This window comes from Gopherus evgoodei, chromosome 3 (assembly GCF_007399415.2).
Source record: "Gopherus evgoodei ecotype Sinaloan lineage chromosome 3, rGopEvg1_v1.p, whole genome shotgun sequence".
NCBI lineage: Eukaryota > Metazoa > Chordata > Testudines > Testudinidae > Gopherus > Gopherus evgoodei.
Genome location: NC_044324.1, coordinates 171,116,085 through 171,134,423, shown reverse-complemented (window position 1 = coordinate 171,134,423; position 18,339 = coordinate 171,116,085). Strand labels below are relative to the sequence as shown.

Genomic DNA, 18,339 nt, shown 5'->3' with positions numbered 1-18,339 from the left:
AACTGAAATCAATATATTTGAAAATATCCAAAAATATTTAAATAAATGGTATTTTATTATTAACAGTGCAATTAATCATGCAATTACTCATGAGTAATTTTTTAATTGTGCAATTAGTCACTTTTTCTTTAAATCACTTGACAGCCCTGGTAAGAAGTTATTTTCTTATTCTCCTACTACACTGGACTATGCGGATAAGATTTCACAAGCACAAGAGAATATAATTACCAAGGGAAATCCTGCAGAAAGATATCATCCTAATATGCTGCCACACGTCAAAGTGAGTTCCACACTTATATCTCATGTGCTCAGTTTACAAGCAAGAGCACCCCAATTTTGTCATCCTTACTCTCGCTAAGTAGTACTTTATTATGTAAGAATTCTCTGCAGGGGTTATCTCTTAATATGCAATGGAGTGCAAGTAAGGGTGGCAAAGAAATAATCTTTTTAGAGCCAATTCTAATTGCAAGCCTGTAAATTCAGCTTAACAACAGGAACTTCATGGTTTATGATGAATCCATATGTTTGCAGAAACTTGGATGGATACTTGGTACCCTGAACTGAAGCTCAAACCAGGCCATTCAAGAATAGGTAATTTTAAATATTGGGTACTAAAGCTTCCATCAGGTCCTTGGATGAGCTCCTCAGGGAAGTAGAGGCCAAAGGAGTAGGCTCATCTTAAGTACTAGATTCTTATATGCAAATCTTGTGAGGTGTGGAGGCTGGTCAACACATGCAAATACTTTTTTCAGATTAGTGATTTCATGAGATGCTCTCTGAAGATCGTTGAAAGTATGAAATGAACCACCTATAAAGCTGGCTTTTTTTTTGGTTTTTTTTTTTTTTTTTTTTTTGCGCGCATATTTCAATCCCAATAGCACACTACATCTTTTTTTTGGATGCTATAAAGTGATGAGTAGATTGGGACTTCAGTCAGTTTCTGGTTCAATCATCCTTGCTCTCAGGAACTGGGCATCTTCATCTTTCATATAGACTCTGTTCTGTCAATTTTTGAGCTGGACAAGTCTGTTTCTGAGGAGACTTATTCAAACTATCCTACTGCATTTTATAAAAATATTGAAGCTATCCTACAAGGAAGCTTTCATGAATGGTTTGGAGAAGAAAAAGTCATATAATATTTTAGCAGAAAGAGATAAGATTTAGGAAAACTAAACCACTTTTTGTTAATTTGGGACCAACATCCTTAGCAGTAGCTGGTGTCTATTCTTTGTAGGAACTGAAGCCATAAAAGTGAAAACTATTCATTGTACTGTAGGACGCAGCCAAGGGATATTGTGCTGAGCATCCACCACTCTGTGGTTATTTGAGATCAAGCTGACCAGAAGGGACAAACTGGTTGAGAAATAAATGGGGGGGATCCTGAAATTCAACTGGGGTGCAGTCCTTGTAGGCACCTTGAAAACGCCCATCTCAAACCTCCCTGATGTCTCACGGGACCACACTGGGCTGGCGAATGAGAGGGAGAGGGATGACGATGTTTAAACCTTTGTCTCTCTCTCCTTTCTCTTAACAGCACACTGTTGAGGAAGTCCCCATGACCTGGATGGTGAAGACAGCTGGAACTGCTTCCTCGCAGCTTGCGGCATGTGAAGGCTAAGCGCACTCAGGATAACCTGAGAATCCTTCAGGCCATGCACCCTTGCATCCGTCTGCTCCGAAAAGAGCACATTCTCTTCAAAAGGGAAGGTCCTGGATAGACAACTGCATTTCCTGCGAGAGACCTGAGAACTGCAGCCATGAACTGCGCCTCATTACCAAGGCAATGACTCTGGCTGCTGAGTCAGACACATCCCAAGCCACCTGAAGAGAGCCCCTCGCCACCTCTTGCCCTCCTCCCGAATGGCCACAAATTCCTAGCTAAGGTCCTGAGGCAGGAAGTCCTTTAACTTATTGAGAGAATCCCATAACTTATAACTGTATCTCTCTCACAGGGCCTGGTGGTTAGACACCCTGAACTGGAGACTGGCGGTCGGATAAATTTTCCTGCCAAAAAGGTCCAGTCTCTTTGCGTCTTTATTTTTAGGTGTGGTGCTCGCCTGACCCTGCCTATCCCTTTTGTTGGCTGCCGATACTCCTAGCGACCCTGGAGGCAGGTGGGTTGCAGATATTCGAACCCTAGGGCAGGGACATAGTACTTCTTTTCCACCCGTTTGGATGTTAGTGGAACAGATGAAGGGGTTTGCCAGAGTGACTCAGCAATTCTTAATACTCCTTCATGCACTGGTAGTGAGACCCCCGCCAGAGCTGCTGCCGTTACCACATCCAACAGGGTCCCTGACGGGTCCGCCAACTCCTCCGCCTCCTAGCCCAGGTTGGAGGCCACCCTAAGTAAAGCTTGGTGTGCTCTACAGCAGAAGTTCTCAACAGGGGGTCTGTGAACCCTTTTAGGGGGGTCCGCAGGGCCCCACAGCTGAAACCCAGAGCCTGAGCCCTAGCACCTACCGCAAGGCTGAAGCCAGAAGCCGCAGTGTTGAAGCCCTGATCCCCGGTGCCCCCACAGGGCTGAAACCAGGAGCAGCAGGGCTGAATTCCAGAGCCCTGGTGCTCCCCCTGGGGCAGAAGGTTTATGGGGTCTGGTGATGTGAAGGTGAGGAGCAGTCCCGTACAGTTGGCAACCAGCATGCCGAAGGTCATTTGGGGGAAGAAGACTTGCACTAAGGCGTTGGGGGAGGAGGATTGGTACTGGGAATGAGGAGATCAGTGCCTCGAGATGGGCGATCCATGCCGCAACCGTGGGGACTGCAAATGTGGAGCTGGCAACCTAGGTTGTATGGCCAGGGACCATAGTTGCAAAACTGAGGATTGACATCGTGGAGTAAGGTAACAATGCCTCTGCTCCGGAGACCAGCAATGCTCCACTGCCCTTTGAGGCGGGGCCACAGCTAGCTTGCCCTTGGAATGGAGAGCCTTAGTGGTATCTGCCGGTAGTCGTAGGCAGTGCCAGAAGGGCCAAAAGGGCCCTAGCCACCTGGAAGGCCACCGAGGTCCCCTGTTGCTCCCAGGAGTCAGAGGTGGATCCCTGGGTGGGCTGAGTGGTCCAGTCACCAGTCTGGGGTGAGCAGCCCGATATCTTTCTCCTCTGTGCTTGGTGCCAGGGAGCAGCTGCGCTGTTTCTTCTGGCTCTTCCTCCTCACCTCTTCCATTATCTGTGAGGGCACCCGAAGGCTCTGCCTGTGGTCAATTGCTCTTCTGAATTTACAACTTGTCATCTAGCAATCTCATCAGCTCACACACTTCCCCATCATCACTATGCTTAAGGCTTTAATGCTCCACTTTGTATGGAAAGAAAAATAGTAACAGAAAAAAATGGAGGAGGGGGAGAAGAAGTTCAAAGAAGAGGGTACTGTTGTAGTTGAGTCTGGATACAATAAGGTTCTGAATGACAGATCTGGCTTTTAGGATGGCTACAAAAGGTTGGAGCCGCCAAGTAGGAAGAAGTGTAGCATTTGATTATGGCATTGATGTGTAGGGCAAGGGAAAGGGAGTGGCAGTCAAAAATAATCCCCCAGGATTGCAGACCTGTAACTGGAAGGATGATGGCACTGACAATGAGAGAAGGGGAGAAATGGAGCAGGTCTGGGAAGAAAAATTCTATTTTAGCCATATTAGAACTTAAACAGTTTGCTGTGAATTAAGTTGGCTTGTACATAAATTGCTTCATGTTGTTCTCCTTCCCTGAACCTCTGTCCACTTGTCTGTCCTTACAGCAATGATCATACTTTCCTTGAATGTTTAGAAAATGCCTAATAAGTCTTGGACAATATCATAAGCTAAACTGTATTTTATTATTTTGGATAGTCCCTTTACTTTACAGAACAGAGATTTTTTAAAATGGAATAATTATAATTAGTTAAAAATATGTTCCCTTTGAAAATTATTAGAGGTTCACATACCTGATGATCTTGAATCTTCCTGCCCACTACTCTAAACGTATTGTTTCCTGTGTGATGATATATATGAACTCTGCTGAATCCAGTCGATCCACCAGCTGGTACCCATTTCTTATTGGTATCATCGTAGACCATAACTGCAGCTCGTGCTTGGCAGATACTCTGTTCACTATTAAGACAAGAATTAAAAAAAAAAGATATTTAATGTTAAAAAGTAAAAGCAAAGTTAAGGCAAATGAAAGCACTACATGTAAACCCAAAATAAACAAAAATTACTTGGCAAGTTAAGGTAACCTGACAGGAAATTTTACCTTTCATCAATGTAGAATTGCTACCACAACAACTGTTTCACTTACAGTGTGTCATTCTGAAGTAGAGTTCTGCTCACAAAAGGTATAAATGAAGAGAAATGTATTAAGGGTAAAGATGGGCCAATATAATTAGACCTGCCAAACAAAATGCTTGGCAGGTTTTTTACTACAGGAAAACTTTCCTCCTAAATACGAATTTAAGTTATTAGCACTTTAAAACCCTGGGTAAAATTTGCAAAAGAAAATAAGGTACTTAGAAGCCTCAGTCTCATTGACACTATGGCTTTACTTAGGCTTCTATAATTAAACACTTTAATAGAAGAAAAATGTAACTAATGGAATAAGCTAACAGCTAGGAAGTGAGATTAATAAGGATAGGAAGACACTCTGCAGTGAATTCAATGGAAAAAAGTAGACATTGAACACACCTATTTGGGATAAATTTCAATATGTAAATAAACTTGTTTTGTTTCCAAGAAAATAAATTAAGATTTTCTTTTTACATATATTTTACATCACATGGTATCTAGAAATTTCAGATACAGCAATGACCTGTGTTTCCCTAAGCTGCATGGTCGGGCTGCCGTCCAGGAGTGATTCAAGTGCCCCACACTTGATTAGCAGAGTCATACACATCCGACAGCCTGTGTTCAGGTGCCCCTTTCTCCCCCCGGCTGCTTTACAGCCACATTGCTCCTGCAGCTGCTCCCGGGACTCTCTTGATGGCTGTGCAGAGCTGCTTGAGGGGGGTGGGGGAAGAGAGCTGATGTCAGTGTGTCCCCCTCCCCAGCCCCGGTACCTCATCTCCACAGAGCAGGAGAGCGAGAACAGGGCTCAGAGCAGGAGAGCCGCTATTGTCTGAGGTCTGAACGAGCCTTCAGAGCAGTGAGTGCCTTAAAGAGACTGCACCGTCTCAGAGACTTCCCCAGCAGCCAGCACATACACACAGTCTCTCCCCCTCCCCCAGACCATGTACCCCATCTCTGCAGAATAGGGGAGCAGGAGAGCTTTCAATGAGTGCCCTAAAGCAACAGCGCACGGCATCTCTCAGAAACCTCCCCAGCAGCCAATGTGCAGAGTCTCTCTGTGTGTCTGTCTGTCTGTCTCTCTCTCTCTCACACACACACACACACACACTTTCACAGTCACCTCCCAACAAATCCTTGTATTATTATTGTTATTCCTTGGTACTTCCTACAATACACATATATTCTCAGTAATTTTATTCTTTCAAAGTGTGTTATTTTAGTTTTTTGACTGGTCTATGGGTTTCATAATTTTTATTTCTCTTACACTTAAATTCTTTGAGCAGTGAGTTCTAAAATGCCAAACTTGTCCTGTCTGGAGTAATTATCCCTATGGTAACTTTTTAAAATATATATATTATATCTAGGTTTTTTGTTTCTAGTGGTGGCTCACCTCCACACATTACCTTGGTGGAATAAATCTGATGTGCACACATGCATGGAAAAAATTGAGAGAACATTGGCAATGACTCCTCCCTGAGCAGGAGGGTGCTCCTTTGATCAGTGTTCAGTGAAGATCCCTTCCATGCTTCAGCATAATACTTTGAGTAGAATAATAATGCTGAGATCAAGGTACAGTCTAAAACTGAGAGAGAAGTGTCTGCCTATGCAAGGAAGCGGGACAGATCAGAGGCATACTATTTATTGAAAGGGAAGGGGAACCCAAGTTGTTTTTACTAGAAATGTCTTGACACTGTCTGGCAATAAAAATAAAAATAATTACTTATCAGTAAATCAAATTCTCCAAGATGACGTATTGGCAGATCCAACATTGCAAGCCATGCATTGCACGTGCCTTCCAGAAGGAGTGTTACCTGCCTTTTTTGGAGGGGAAGGAGGACAAGAGGAAGAAGGAGAAATGCAAGAAAATGAACTATATTTATTTATAAAATATGAAATGTAAAGAAGGGTTTTCCCACATAATTTTAAGCTGGTTTAGTTTCTTCCTTCTGTTAGGAAAATAGCAATGTTTCACCTTTTTTGTTAACTATGTTAACTTTGAAGTTTTGAATGAACATAGGCACCTCCACTTAATAGCAAAGGGGAAAACTATGTTCAATAGCCAGTGAAAAGTCTGTGTACAGACAAAAATACATCAGCACACAATACCAGTCATCCAGCTATGAGAGATAAGAACATGTTTGCAATACTTCATGCATATATTGCACTGCAACTATTTCAGGACAAAGGCTTATGTCTGAGTACTCCATAGGTCTAAAGATGAAAAAAAATCTAGCCCAAATTTTGGACTTTAAGGAATTCTGTTGCATTAAACAAGTACAGTTTCACCATCTAATACAGTGGCGTACAGCCTTTGTAGCCTGAAGACTGAACAAATTTCAAGAGGCCACAATCAACACTTGGAGACGGGTACTGTGCTGCTTTGTTCCCTCTGTGCCAATCAGGCAGTGCAAAGGGGACAGCAACCATCCACAAGTCCCCTGCTGAGGATTTCTTCAGTGTGGAAGAAAGCCTAAGGGGCAAAGAGTCAGTATAGCTGTGTCCTATGCCTCCCTTTCTGCAGCTTCTTCTGCAGGAGGCAATGTGGGGTAGGGGAGTGGCTGGACTGTGCTACACTGAACTTCTGGTTATTCCAGGTTGGCATAAGGACCTTAAGAACTGTTGCCTGCTGACTCAAATTAGAGGAGTCTGGGGATTGTCCTAATCTCATCTGAGATGGAGGTCATTTTCCCAGCCTGACCTGGGTGGCTGTGAAAAAGAGATGTTCTCTGCTAGGTGCTCCCTTAAGCTCAGGAAGCACCAGATGAACCTCTCCTGCTCTTCCTGTGACGTAAGCAGGCAATGGAACAACCAGAGCCCTCAGATCCCAGGACTGCAAGAGAAACAGTGGAGCCAGGGCCCTCACCTCCTTTCCATAACAACAAGTGTGATGTACCCAACTGGCCTGGGTCTAACAAAGTAGTAGATATACTGGCCACTGGATTAGCAGTTTTCTGTTCCCTGACTGACCATAGGAGGTGCTGCTCTAGGATAATAAGAACACCTGACTCCAATTAACCTGCAGTCAGGTGAGGCCATTAGGGTAATATGAACACCTGACTCTAAGGCCCTTTTGATACTATAAAAGGGCTCACTCCAGTCAGGCTGAGGAGAGCCAGGAGGAGAGGAAGTGCAGCAGAAGGGCTGGTTAATGAAAACACCCTCAAGCCATCCGTAAGGGAGCCCTAAGGTAAGGATGAAGAAGAGAGAAGCGAGAGAGCTGTGGTGAAGTGGCCCAGAGAAATGTAGCAACTCTGGCAGTAAAAAGTCAGCTGCCAACAGCTGCTACCATTAGGGTCCCCGGGCTGGAACCTGAGGTAAAGGGGGAGCCCGGGTTCCCCCCAACCTGCCACTACAGAAACACCTCCTGGGAGGGAAAGACAGGACCCTGTCAGGACAGAAAGCTAAACTGTTCTGAAATAAGCCCCTAGGGGCAACAGACTGTGGGAGTTCTCTCACCAACCTTCTTGCTGGCTTATGGTGAAAAGGGCTCAGATTGTAACTCTGGCCCTAGAGAGAGAAGGGCTATGTGGAGGGTCGCAGTGAGCCACTGAGGCTAGCATAGTATCAGAGGGGTACCCATGTTAGTCTGGAACTGTAAAAGTAGCAAAAAGAGTCCTGTGGCACCTTAGACTAACAGACGTATTGGAGCACGAGTTTTCATGGGTGAATACCCACTTCGGCAGAGGCATGTAGTGGAAATTTCCAGAGGCAAGCAAGAATCAGGCTGGAGATAACGAGGTTAGCTCAGTCAAGGAAGGATGAGGCCCTCTTCTAGCAGTTGAGGTGTGAACACCAAGGAAGGAGAAACTGCTTTTACAGTTGGCTAGCCATTCACAGAAGGCTAGCATAAACCACCTAGAAGCGCGGGACCCATGGGGACAAGGTTGGAGCTCTGCCGAACAAGGAATTCTAGAAAGTCATATGGAGCAGCTCAGAGAATATGTTTTTCCAATTCAAAATCAAATACATTTTCTTAACACAGTCTCAACTTGACAGCCACAATTCAGAGCCTCAAGGACCACAACTCACCCCAGGCTGAATATCAATGAGCACAAAGAACAGTGGACTTTATTTTAAAAGATTTTTAATGTGTTTCACAGTTCTATTAAAGTACACTGTAACTGGCTAAGAGGTTATATGATCTGAGAATAGGATTATTTAAATGTGTAACCTACTCCCATACTTAGTGTTTTCTAACATAATTAACTTGTTAAAGTCAAAATCTAAAACCTTCTTACATTGTTTATTTCAAATACCACCATTTGACAGAACTCCTACAAAGCACAGTATAAGGAATGTGTGTAATACTGTTGAATTTCTAGAAAGAGTAAACATGAACACTGGAAATCTGAAAATGTACACAGTCAAGTACACTAAATATTTGGTTGACTTTAGGAGTAAAATTGATGTGTACACTAGATACTGTAAACAATAATGTACAAGTACAAGCTGTAATTCTGTTGAGAGGCTCCTTTCAATAATTCGTAGGTAGAGTATTGTCCCAATACAATCTACAAAAAAGTCTGTAAAAAGATCATGCTTCAGATTTTCAACATCTCCTCAATTTAGCCTTCCCTATTATTCCTTCCATTTCCTAGTACCTGGAAATAGGCTTTTCTAGAGGCAAAGACCATTTCTGAAGAGAAATTAGTCTTCTATGTTTTGTCATCTCTCCCCCCCTTCATTATTTAGTTCTCCAAGACCCTTCCCTTCTGCCCCTTTGTTGCTACTCACCTCTATTGTCTTGATCACTGTCCCCTTATTGCATGCTACCATCAGATCCTATGTAACATTACAGGTGCTGCCAACATTAGATTTTAAATTCTCATAGCACTTCTAACGGTCCCTGATCGAACAATATACCAGGGGAATTGAAGTCACAATATCAACTTGTGCTGGGCACACCAAGGACAGTCTCACAGCCTGACAACATCACTGCAAAAACTGTATGAAAATGATTAACTCATTTTTTCACGTCACCAGAGCCTCCAAACTATAATTTCAACCTTTATTTGTATATATTTCTGAGGTTCTCTTATCAAATATCATTTTAAAGAAAGTCTTCTCCTGATGGCAGTTCATGATCTTCATCTTTTGATACCCAGGTCCCAGTGCCATGCCATCTTATTTCATCATTTTTACATAGACTTTATTGTTTTGAATAACACACATTTTAATGTACATTCTAAAATGTATCTTATAAGTACTGATCAAAATATACACACTCAGAGAGACATGTCTAATGCAATCTTTATTATATGTTTTATTTTATATGCTTTCATTCATGAGTCAGACATGAAAAACATGTTAAACTATGAAGCCCCAGAAGGTAACCATTACATAAGTTTGAAATATTTGTATTCTAAGTTAATTTAACACATTTCGTATAGTGGTGGGTCATTCTAAACCAATGAAACCAAACAATTTAAACACTAATAATAAGATGCTAAACATTTCTAATTGGCCTGTGAAAATGTTGTGCACCAAAATACTTGCTTTATTTGCATTTCATTCAGTTCTTCAGATATAAATGAATATATATGTTGATCCTAAATCAAATACAAGTTCAAAAAGTATACTAAGCCTTTTCTATTTCCAAATGCTAATTTAAATATAACAAAACCATGTCCTGCTCTGAATTTTATTCCTAATACCCAATACCTTCTTACCAAGTTACGCTTACATATGGTGCACAAACCATAAATTTACTGTTCTAAACTCAGCAAGAGTTAACTTGAAAACATCTTTCAAGTTAGCTATGCTGTTTGTAACCATGAAGTCAAGTTAAACTAAAAGTATATTCTTTGTGTGAATTCCACTCCCATCACATGCACACACACTAAAAAAAACATTCAGCTTAATTTGAATTAAAAGAACCATGGTATAGTACATTAAAGTCAGATAAATTAACAGGCTTGAACAGCTACAAACAACGCATATGTAATTCATCCTGAGAGAAAAATAATATCAAGCACATCCGTGAAATATGAATCTACTTGTGACTGATTTTGCTACATAATTTTCCAGCTGTTACTTGGCTGTCCCTTTTTTCTGGGTTCAATAATTCTCTCATTGCTAGCTGAACAGAAATTTTGAACGCACAAATTCCCGAGTCTAAGCAGTAGCTACTGCCAAAACCTCATTTTGAAGAAATGCATTTTGCGGTGCAAATCTTCTTTAGTTTCTTTATAATTTAATCTCTCATGTGAAAATACAATTCATAGTTGCACATTATAGATTAATTTTAACCATTTGTATTCAAAATTTAAAACATTTATTTCATTGAAGGACTGGGACAAACTTTTCTTTCCCAATTTATCCTTTTTGGAGAAAGAGACTTTTAATACATATAGCAGTGTTACAACCTGGTTGAGGGAGCCCTTCTGTACAGTTAGACTATTGTGAGGGGACTCAATCACTCTCAAGCCCACTTCTTCCAAGCCAATAGTCTAGGCAGTAGTCATAGTTTCTAGTTGTGGTACTCCAGGGCACAATCCTAGGCTCAGATCTGCTGTTCGATGCCCCTTCTTCGGAGACTGGATGCCCAACAGCCCCAAACCCTGAAGTGGGGCTTCTCAAGTCTTCCAGTCTCTTACACACTCTCCTTCCCCACATAGGCTGCAGGCATACTGGACTTTTAGTTAACACCTTTGGGGACATGAAAGGAAAGCAAGGAATACATGCTTAAAGGAATTTCTTAACCACAGTGACTTTACTCTTAAAGCACAAGAAACATCCCCTTGCCCTAGTCTGATCTCATCCCTTTTGAAAGTTGGAGGTGTGCCAGAATTTCAGGATGGGCAGAATCCCTCCTGCTCCCTTTCTCCTGGCAAGTCCTTACAGTGATTGCAGTGATGATCAGCTCCCTGAACAGAGCAGAACCTCACTTGTTCTTGGATAGGGACCCTGTTTCCAAGCTTGTGCTCCAACTGAGATGCCACAGATACCCCCCAATCATGCTTGCCCCTTACTCCTGTGGGCTCCTGAGTAGAAAACTCATTGTTCCAAGGAAGCGGGCTGCTAGTTGAGATGATTAAAGTCACTGGCTCCAGACTGGAGTCACGATGGTTCTTACCATTAGTTCTTCAAACAAGGTATCAAACACCTTTCCCAGGCAAGACAGCTGTCTAGAATGATGCACAACTGGTTATCTTTGACATGTTCGGGTTTGTGCAGTCAGTGACCAGCATTTCCATATAGAGAACAAGACAGAGTTCATGATCTAACCCAGACATATCGCATTCTGTCACACACAGCTCACAGGTAAAGAAGTAACTGTCCATACTAGTCAAATCATGATAGAAACATACAGTAGAACTTCAGAGTTATGAAACCAGAGTTATAAACTGACCAGTCAACCACATAACTCATTTGGAACCGCAAGTACACAATCATCATCACCAGAGACAAATTAATAAAGCAAATTTGTGGTTTTTTTAAAGAGGTCTCAGCATGGATCCCACTATAAGTGTACATATATCTCTGATGTGAGATCAGAGTCTCCTGAATAGCAGTGTCCATCAGGGCCAGGTATGTGCTCAGACTCTCTGTGCTAGGGCATAGAACATGGAGTGGCTATAGTTGGCCCTCACTTCCATCAGAATTCAAAGGCCATTTTAGCAAAAGACTCCAAAAGCAGGGATGCAGGGTGGGTTGTAGGGTCCATCAGCTAAATCCCGAATCACCACCTGGGGCATAAGACTGTGTCTTTCCACACCCTCCCAATCTTGTTTCTTCTTTTTCCCTAGTCTCCCCTTTTTCCTTTTGTCTAATAAAAGTCTGGCTTACCTGGCCAAGACTGCATATTTTGCAGCAGTGCTATAAGTCTGTCACCAGAAAAGCAGTTAAGAGCATGCCCAAAACAGTCCAATGGTAGTACCAGTTTGCCAGACCTCAGAGAGACTGGTAAGCCTGTGCGCTGTGCCTGTATTTTTACAGCAGTGAGGTGGCAAGTGAGAGTCAACACCAAAGACAGAAACCACATTTTCTATTTTTGCTGTTCTTTTTCTTTTTCCTTTTGTGTACGTTTGTCTTGTTTTGTCTTCTAGGAAACAGGATTGGACTTCAACAGCAGCAGCGACAGCCCCAGCCCATCTCAACTAACTTTTTCTCTTTTCCCATCAAAGGACAGATATCATCTAAAGGACTGTAAAACGAACAAGTTTTTTTCCTTCCAAAGACCCTGGTCACAGATTGTCTGCATAGGAAGTCCACTAGGTTGTTGCAGACTCCCAGAAAATGAATACCTACTGGGGTTATTCTACGTGGATGGCTTCATGTCCAAAATCTGACAGCCTCAAGCAGAGGAAGACACTACCACGTGCCTCTTTGCTAACTTACATAGTGTGTCATGGACATGTCAATCACGAATAGCACCTTGGAGTTTTGGAGAACAGGACATTTATGTGAAAACCCCCATCTCCAAAGGACCAAGTCCCCTGCATTTGTTGATAGTTCAGATGGGCTCCCCAACCTGTCACTGACCTGTGATTAAAGGTGTTTGTAGGGGAAGGATCCGAAAAACATTGAATCATAGAAATTTAGGGCTGGCAGGACCCTTGAGAACTCATCAGACCAGTCCCCCAGTGAGGCAGAACCAAGTACACCTAGACCATCCCTGACAGGTATTTGTCTAATCTATTCTTTAAAAAATTTAATGACAGGGATTCCACAACCTCTTTTAGTAACCTATTTCAGAGGTGAACTATTCTAGCTAGGACATGTTTCCTAGTATCAAACCTAAATCTCCCTTACTGCAGATTAAGTCAATTACTTCCTGTCCCACCTTCAGCAGACATGAACAACTGATTACCATCCTCTAACAGCCATTAACATATTTGAAGACACTTACCAAGTCCCCTTAGTCTCCTCCTCTCCTCCAAGATTAATCAGAGCTTTCCAAACCTTTCCTTACAGGTCAGGTTTCTAAACCCTTTATCCTTTTTGTTTCTCTTCTAGACTCACCAATTCATCCACTTTTCTTAAAGCATGGTAACCAAAACTGACCACCATGCTCCAGATGCGGCCCCACCAGGACAGAGCAGAGTAGGACAACTACTTCACATATCTTACATATGACACTTCTGTTATTACATGCCAGAATATTAGCCCTTCTTCCCCAACTACTTCTCATTGTAGAGACATAATCAATTTGCAACACATTATAACCCAAAGATCCTTTCAGCAGTATTACTGCCTAGCCAGTTATTCCTCATTTTGAATTTGCGCATTTGATTTTTCTCATACATGTAGTACTTTGCATTTGTCTTTATTGAATTTCATCTTGTTCATTTCAGAGCAGCTCTGCAATTTATCTGGACTTGTGAGAGGCTCCAAGCCATCGTAGTTTGAACTGATTCTCACTCAAGTAACCTCATTTGCATTGACAAGAATCTGTCCTTAAGGAAGTATGCTCTCGTAGACCTGAAGTCAAAGCTCCTGTGATCGCCATTATCAGTGATAGGATACAAGACAATTTTTTTTAGTTCATCAGGAGATGAAGCTAGGAGAACAGGTAGATGGCGTACTCCAGGCATGCTGCTATCACTGCTAGGATCTGCCTTCAATCATCATTGATAGTAACATATCCATTAACAATCCATGACTATATACAAACATGAATGTGAAAATAACCGTAACTGGCCAACTATTTTTAACAAGAAAGCACGCATCAATTGCTATAGTTTGGCCACCCCTGCAGTTAATTAAGTTGATATAAAATCACCTGAGTCACATTTAGGACATCTGGATAGCACAGCATTTAGAACACTCTTTGGTAGCCAATATTTACTACTTACATTGACCAGATATTAATTACTTTTTAAAGACAAATTCTAAAGCCTATTTGGAACTGGTCTCAATACATTAAAGTCTTCAACCAAAGTGAAATAAAAAAAGGAGAGTGGGGTACATAGAAGATGAACACTATTATCAGAGTCACTTCTGGCTTATATGCTTTAATATTCATTTTACTGTGGGATTCAATATAGTCAGATCTCTGGGTTAAGCTGTTACAGCTTAACTTTATGGCGTGAAAACCTACACGATTTTTCTGTTCCAGAAAATGGTGAGGGTGGTGAAGTACATCGTATTCTTCCTTTAAAGAATCAGTAGTGAACCAATACCACAGCATGATGGCAAGCGTACTCCCAGGGGAATTCTGTGCCAAAAATTAAAAATTCTGCATGCAGTATTTAAAAATTCTGCACATATTTGCCAAAAATCACACACCACACTCTCACCAGTTTCAAATTATTTTGTAATTTATTTCAAAATGCCTGTCAACAAGTATGTCTGTAACAATACAGACAACAAGAGAGATTCAGGAAATGATTTTTGACAAAGATTCCTTACTAGTCATATTAATACAGAATTTTGAGTAACAAAATACAGAAACTTATTTCCCTTCAGAAGGCTTGGGAAAGTCAAGGGTAAATTAGCTCACTATAAATTTGAATCTTAACTTGTAATAGCACAAATTTTCTAGTTTTTCCTAAAGTTGCATCTCATCTATGGAAAAGTTGTACTGTAATACCTAAAGCTGAAAGCCTTGAGAGTTGCATACCAAAGAAATCTCCCTAAAATAAATCCATTCAATTTTGTGTGTTTCATAATTTGTTCTTTTGTCTGTGGATAAAAAAACAAACCTGATGCAAATAAAATAAGAGCTTGTCCCACTGCAGCCCATCTGTTCTTCCTCTGTGATTTTCCAGTTTTAGTGGCAACCATTTCCACAGCAACAGACAAATATCAAACAGGTGTAAGACTTCATTGCAGGACAAGCAGAAGAAAGTTTTTACTCAGATAAGCATCTTGATGTCAGAGATAACTCACAATTCCATATAATGAAACATTAACCATCCTCCTAAAACTTCAGGACTTGATGAAAGCTGGTCAAAATATATTTCATACTAAATAAACAAACTGAAATCAAAATGGAATAGTTAATTCACATTTTAGCTTGTGTTCCATTCCCCTTGCTAATATTAACTATGGTAAGGGTTTAGTCACCATTACTTTTTTTTTTTTTTTTTAACTGAAGACTGGAGCAAAATAAGCATAAACCACCTCAGCCTGTGTGTCATCCATTATCAGCTCTCCTTCCCCACTAAGTAGTCAACCTACACTTTACTTTCTCTTTCTCCTAATGTATTTATAAGATCTTTCTGATTTTATCCCCTATATGCCCAGGTTGTTGTTTTGTACTCATCCGTAGCAAACCGTCCATGTTTCTGCTTTTTGCAAGATTCCTTTTTTGACTTTCAGGACATTGAGGAAATCCTGATGGATAGGGCCCTACCAAATTCATAGTCCATTTTTGTCAATTCCACAGCCAGAGGGTTTTTTAATTGACCAATTTCACATTTTCAGCTGTTTACATCTGAAATTTCACGGTGTTGTAACCATGGGGGTCCCTACCTAAAATGTACCCAGAAGTGGGCCTGATCTCCCCACTCAGCCCAGCAGGGACACTCAGCTAGGAGCTCCCTGGCTGCGGCACTTCCAGGAGCAGGGGGATATCGGATCCACCTCCACAAAGTCTCCTCCAGCTGCAGGAACCTCCAGTGCTGGACAGGAAGCTTCCTCCAGGAGGGCGAGGCACTCTGAAGTGGGTCAGATCTCCCCCTGAGAGTGACCGTTCAGGGCTAGGACAAATCCTTTCCCTCTCCAGCCCAGCCAGGACTTGCAGCTAGGAGCCCCCTAACTAGGACACTCCCAGCAGCAAGGGGGAGTTCAGATTTCCGGGGGAAGGGTTTATTTCACGGTCCATGACACATTTTTCACAGCTATGAAATTGGTAGGGCCCTACTGATGGAGCCATGTTGACCTCTTAATAGTCTTTCTACCTTTCCTTCATATCAAGGTAGGTTGCTCTTATGCCTTTAATATTGTCTGTTTCAGAACTGTCTGCTCTCCTGAATCCTCTTTTCCCTTAGATTTTCTTTCTATGGGACCATACCCATGAGATTTCTGAGTTTGTTAAAATCTGCTTTTTTGACGTTTACGGGATTGGACTAGACCCAGAAAGCTGTAACCACCCCTATTGTTCACAATAATTCACTGTCATTATAAAAGACAAAAGCACAAGGTTTGTAATTTACCTTAACATAAGTAACACTGCCACAGTGATTTAAAAATTACATCTTGTATATTTCTGGCTCATTAATAAATCTCTTTTCTGCAGAACCTTTACCTGTAATTTCTCATCTAAGATATTTCTCTAGGTCTTGGGGATGGACTGTATATTCCAAATAATCACCAACATGACGACTCAGGGGTAAAGCTGAATGCAGAGAGGTGAGGAGTTTGAACAGCAATCTGTGCTGCTCAAAGCATTTCACGAGGTATCACACAACTGGTCACACACAAAGATTGTTTTCAGTGTACTCAAAGCAGACATCTCTGTACAAACACAGTATTCTCTCCTTTCTGTTTGTAAGCAATATGTTTTGAAATTTCTTACTAAATCACCAACATGGAATATATTTTTAAATAAAATAAAGTCTTTGCATTACAAAAAAAACTTTCTCCTGCCCACTCTTCATATACTGGAAAGTTAAAACAGATAGATCACACAGAGAGCTATGAAATGGGATATTTTAGTTTACATTTTCTCTTCATGTTCCTCCAATAGTTTCATGCCACCTGAATCCAGATTCTTTCTGCTCTAATAAAATTCATGTTTCCACTCATTCCTCAAACATCTCCCTTATAATAAATATATGGAGATATACCTATTTCATAGAACTGGAAGGGACCCTGAAAGGTCATTGAGTCCAGCCCTCTGCCTTCACTAGCAGGACCAAGTACTGATTTTTGCCCCAGATCCCTAGGTGGCCCCCTCAAGGATTGATCTCACAACCCTGGGTTCAGCAGGCCAATGCTCAAACCACTGAGCTACCCTCCCCCCTTCAAAGCAGCTTCTCTCTTGCTTGTACCAAAACGTTACTCAGAAACACTGCGTTCACTTCATCTGTTTAATTCCTTCATGAGGGACTCAAATCAATGGCTCTGCAAGCAAAGGTTCTACGCAATAAACACACTCGGATCCTGTATGAGTGTCTGTGCGTGCTAATTTCATGCAATGGAAGAGAACATTAGTATTGCCTGGCTCTTTCATCTCCTCAAGAGGAAAGAGTACTTTCTTGATGGTTCTTGCTTCAGGAACAGTTTGTTAAATATCTTCAGCTAGAGATTGGAATTAAACTGGTCTGAAGGACCACAGAAAGGTTTGAAATCCTAATTCACAATTAATGCACTTCACACAGTCTGCAAATGTAGACAAAGGTTTATGCTGCTACAGTTAATTTAAAAAGTTTGGTTATAAACATTTGCTTCTAGGGACGTTTGCTCACCTGTTACTTTCCCTCTTCTGTGCACAATGGTTTTGGTTAAGTTATATTTGACAAATTACTACCAATTTTGCACTCACATAGAAGAAAAAAAAGAAACTTAGACCTAAATGAAAGCTAGTATTTTACCTCATACAAGTAGGTGTGCTGCTCCCACCCTGAATGCCGGCTCTGCAGCTCCCACTGGCTGAGATCCACAGTCAGTGGGAGCTGCGGGGGCAGCACCTGCAGGCAGGGGTGACACACCGAGCTGCCTGGCTGCGCCTCCACCTAGGAGCTGGAGGGAAATGATGGCCACTTCCAGAAGCCACCTGAGGTAAGTGCTGCCTGGAACCTACACCCCTCACCCCCTCCTTCACCCCAACTACCTACCCCAGCCCTGAACCCTATCCCACATCCAAATTCCCAGAGCCCTCATCACCTCCTGCCCTCCGAACCCCTCAGGCCCCACTCGGAGCCCCCTCATGCATCCCAAGCCCCTTATCCCTGGCCCCACACCACAGCCTCACCCCAACCCCCTGCCCAGCCTGGTAAAAATGAGTGAGTGAGCAACAGCTGGGGAGAGTGAGCGAGCGATGGAGGGAGGGGGTTGGAGTGAATGGGGGCAGGGTCTCTGAAAAGGGGCAGGTCCTCGGGGAAGGGCTGTTCAGTTTTCTACAATCAGAAAGTTGGCAACCCTACAAATAAGGACAGCTGGCTTCTATTAAACCTGTTACTATAATATTAGCAAGACTCT

At 42.1% G+C, this 18,339-nt stretch overlaps 1 protein-coding gene across 10 annotated transcripts in view; it reads right to left on the bottom strand.

The window, feature by feature from the left end:
* ENAH (ENAH actin regulator) overlaps positions 1 to 18,339 on the bottom strand; it is a 182,279-nt gene that overhangs the window by 111,234 nt on the left and 52,706 nt on the right. For all 10 annotated transcript variants that reach the window (XM_030557407.1, XM_030557408.1, XM_030557413.1 and 7 more), the window contains exon 2: positions 3,915 to 4,080. In XM_030557407.1, the coding sequence (XP_030413267.1) occupies positions 3,915 to 4,080 (166 nt within the window). The remainder of the gene's footprint in view (positions 1 to 3,914; positions 4,081 to 18,339) is intronic.